The 4,311-nt window shown below is 43.0% G+C and overlaps 1 protein-coding gene across 1 annotated transcript in view; it reads right to left on the bottom strand.

Annotated features, from left to right (window-relative positions):
* The window catches only part of LOC117487605, a 5,021-nt gene extending 1,107 nt beyond the window's left edge, over window positions 1–3,914 (bottom strand). The window contains exons 1-4 of the mRNA XM_034136224.1: window positions 3,703–3,914; window positions 3,226–3,361; window positions 90–296; window positions 1–10 (exon numbers count right to left, since the gene is read on the bottom strand). The exon at window positions 1–10 is cut by the window's left edge and continues 166 nt beyond it. Of these exons, the coding sequence (XP_033992115.1) occupies window positions 1–10; window positions 90–296; window positions 3,226–3,361; window positions 3,703–3,914 (565 nt within the window). The remainder of the gene's footprint in view (window positions 11–89; window positions 297–3,225; window positions 3,362–3,702) is intronic.
* Between the last annotated feature and the right edge of the window lie 397 nt (window positions 3,915–4,311).

Below are 4,311 nucleotides of genomic sequence, written 5' to 3'. Positions count from 1 at the left end.
TTCCAACAACCTGGAGGGGAATACAGAAAATAATAACGGTTACGTTGTCAGTGTTCCACAATAATCAGCATTGCGTGTGGATAAATCACCTTTTTCCACATTGTGTCTCTGGTCTTGTTACGGTCCCGGTTTCCAGGAAGATCCACAAGTGTGACGTGCTGGAGAAGACCCTTCTTCGGCCCCCTGACAGTCACACACTTCACCAGTGGCCAATAGCACTTCTTCACGTCTTTAGCATCTTCCTCTTTTGACTCACTTCCAGTGTATTTGACCAATTCTGCAGATAAGTCTTCAGCCTAAAATAAATAATAAAACAAGAGGCAATGCAAGGCCATTTCTTTTACCAACACACTCTCACACACAACAACAAATAACATTGAGAGAGTCGGGGGGGAAGTGAACACAAGTGCATTTATTTACACCAAAGAATGGAGAGGAAGAAGCGTCTATGGAAGAAGGTTAGGAACATGTGGGAAAATCACTTTGGTCAGACCTCAACTTTTTCTTTACTAGTGAAAGTCAGAATTCTGATAAAAAAATTAAACCTTTTTTTCAGATTTTCTATTTTTTTTTTCAAGAAAATCTCAGAAATCAGATTTTTCTTAAAATATATTTTATTTATTTTCATGACAACCTTCAGAACTTTCTTCATAGATCTGACATTTAAGTAAGAACTCTGATTTATTACTCAAAAGACGACTGTAAGAGTCGGGAGTCATCCGATATAATTTATTCCGAACTTAAATTACTCAGACCTCCTAATTGACCTAACCGAAGTTATTGAGTCTATGTAAGTTTACTGCTTGGCTCAGATCCACCAACGATCAGCAAGATCTCACCTCTATTAACTCCCCGAAGAACCAGGTTCAATTAACTGCTGTTTCAATTCAGACAACCCCCTAAATCTGTTTAAGCAATCCCGAAGGACTTTGATATCAGTAAATGAGGTGTGGCCCTACCTAAGTGTGAGTGTGGCAGGGTGCGATCTTACCTTTCAAGCAGGAGAGGAGAGCGCAGTTGTCTTTTAAGTTGTCCCAATCCAAAAGGTGGGATCAGTTTATTTGAAGAAAAATAGGTCCAAACTAATACAGGGTTTTTGCCTTCTCTCGTTACAACATTATAATCATACTAAACCTATCATGCTGATCATGTTCTAATATGAAACTTTAATTCACAGTTTTACATTTATTACCAAAATTGTAACTTCAACTGCCCAATTCAGTTGTGACATTTAAAATCTCCCGATAGAATTTAGAGGCTTTTCCTCATAAAAGACCGTTGTTAATAAAAAGCACATTCAGACTTTCTTTCACCAAATCAGTTCACATCAATTCCATACCTTTTTTCCGACACAGATGGCGGGAACTAACATTCACAAACACATACCTATTTCCCAATCATGCTGGGGAAGTTTACCTTTTTTCCGCACAGATGGCGGGAAGTTTAACCTAGTTTTCGCACAGATGGCGGGAAGTTTAACCTAGTTTTCGCACAGATGGCGGGAAGTTTAACCTAGTTTTCGCACAGATGGCGGGAAGTTTAACCTAGTTTTCGCACAGATGGCGGTAAGTTTAACCTAGTTTTCGCACAGATGGCGGGAAGTTTAACCTAGTTTTCGCACAGATGGCGGGGAGTTTCATTCACAAACACATACCTATTTCCCAAACACAGATGGTGGGTACTAACATTCACACACCCATAGATTTACGCAATAGTTACCAAGTTCGAGAGAACCTTACCGAGAGCAAAAACCCAGCTCTGAGGGAGAGAGCGTTACCGAGGGCCAATATACCAGGGGATCCCCCCCCCTCTCTCCCTCTCTCCAAAAAGAAAGTTCCTCCTCATCTGCCAGTGTCTTTATGCTCGAAAACAGGATAGAAAAACCCAAAGACACCTCCTCCATACCCATATTTGTGGAAACTGGGCATGGCCTCTGATGTAAAGAACTGGACATGACCAGACATATTCTATGGCTCTGGCATAAGACACACCTTCCCATGTTTGTGTAAAAAGGACATGACCCCTACTCTGCAGGACTTGCAAAATATTATTCTCGGCTATGACATAACCACCCTTTTGGGGCCTGTTAGTTATTCTTGAACCCCGAGAGCAGGAGAGACTGAAAAGAGTCAAGGCAAGCTTATACAAGTTAACAGTATTTAATTACACAAAAGATGCGGTGGTTTACAAAAGAAATGTGCTGGTTGGTGGTTTCTCCCTGCCAGCTGTTTTGGTCCCGTGTCGCCGGGTCAGCTCGGGGCAAAGAGAGCGAGATCCTTCTTGGGTCTCCCGGGTAAGACCTGTAGTCTTCTCCTATTGGCCGGCGTCGACAGGGGCGTGTCCAATGCAAATCCTGTCGGCTTCTGCTGCTAAATTACATCACTCTGATGTCTGTGGTCATCTAAACATTCCCTAATAAACCTCATTCCAGCGTCAATAAATGAGTGTTAAACTCAGGGTGTTTAGTGTACAACATCACGTTATTTCACCTTCAATTCACGGTTTGAAAACGTAGCATTTCGCCACAAGCTAATGCTAACCGGAAATGACGAAATTCACCAGCGAAAAACCGGAAGTCACATGTGAATCTTCGGTTTTCAGAATAAAACAGATTTAAATGAAATACAGTGTATTTCATTCAAATTACGCCACATCAACATTGATTTTAATTTCTAACAGGCCTCAATGTATTTCTCCTTAAGTCAGGAGCCCCCCTCCCTGTGTACCGCTGTGAGGGGAGAGGTAAGAAACTGCCTCTTCTCTTATCAGTGACACCCATAAACCATTACAGGCCTTACACACTCAACTTAACAAACCACTTACTTTTTGTTTATACTGTAAATATAGAACATCATAAAATATGAAGCATTTTCATTGTGGGTTATACAAGAATATAATTGATTATATTTGATTATAACTAACTTTCGTTTTAAGTATTCAACCTGATTTGGAGATCTCAACACCCTCTTTTTAAAACGCAAAGTTATCAAAACAGCAACAGACAAAATCGTAAAAACACATACATATTACATACGTCAAACTTCAAGCATCAACATCATGAAAAGTTCTTCAGTATGTGTAATAAGGATTGTCTTCGCTGAGTCCAAACTGGCGTCCACCGAAAACATAGTACCTCACCGGAATGTTCTCGGTGACACATAGGTCAGGCACCAAAGTAAAAAGAGCCCTTGGGCCGCCACGATGATGGTAGATTTGTGTGCGTACTGCCACTCCGCCTGGTACTTGCAGGAACGGGGGGCCCATCTGTTGTTTCAGTGTAGACTCCTCAATCCATGTTGCTATCTGATGTAACTCCTTGACCCTGACCATGGAAGAGTTGAGGTTCCTCCCTGGATGACACCTCCAAACGAAAGCCAGACATCTCGGTCGACAGTTGTTATGGGTATTTTAGACCTCGTCAATAATCGCTCACGGATGGTTGTCGTCTTTCCAGGTGAGCCCTCATCACGAGGCGGAGAGGCTCCATCTGTCGGTGTGTGTAGATTCACTTGGTTAACTTTGTGACAAGGTCAATGAGGCCCCACACAATGATAGCATAAACGAGGAACCAGAGGCATATGAAACAGCTTAGCTGGCACTCGCTCATGACATCCTGTGTGTGCAGTGTGAGATTAGGTGTATGTGGTGCGAGTGTGGTGCTGGTGGTGACTTGGCACGTCACTTGTTGTCGTCTGTTTCTACCGTCCCTCCTGGCCTGTGACTACGACTTTGCAGTGGCTGGCGTGGACCCACGTGGCTCTCTCGGCGAACTTGACCGCTGTCTTTGTGACGAGAAGCACCTGGTAGGGACCTTGCCAACGGTTGGATTTCCAGCTCTTTCTCCGGAAGTCCTTCTTGGGAAATCCACTGCGACCTGAGTGGCTTAGCGGGTAGAGATGCAGCCTGTCCCACATAGCTGGAAGAAACATCATCCTCCACTGGCAGGGGTACAGGTGACTCAGCCGCTGGCTCCATGCTGCACAGGTTTCCTGGGTCCAGGAGTTGTCTTCACTGGAGGCACTGTGACTGAAGTAGTCCCGCTAGGCAGGTTCAAATCCTCTTGGTAGATTGAGGTATTAATCTCAACAATATAGCTAAGATTAAGTATAAATTATTTCTCTGATTCATAAAGAGTTGTTTCAGTTAAAAAAAACTTCCCCAAGGATTCTTTCAAGGGGTTCATGTATTCCATATTGCTCTGGAATTTCTATAGACAGCAAGGTGATTGTTTCTTCATCTTACTCAGTTGGCCTCTAACGGCAGAAAGCACTGGGCCATAATTTACTCTTATCAGTTTAACGACCTGACAGC

This window comes from Trematomus bernacchii, unplaced genomic scaffold, assembly GCF_902827165.1.
Source record: "Trematomus bernacchii unplaced genomic scaffold, fTreBer1.1, whole genome shotgun sequence".
NCBI classification, from domain to species: Eukaryota; Metazoa; Chordata; class Actinopteri; order Perciformes; family Nototheniidae; genus Trematomus; species Trematomus bernacchii.
The sequence above is the reverse complement of the archived record's forward strand: the minus strand, read 5'-3'. Positions and strand labels throughout refer to the sequence as shown.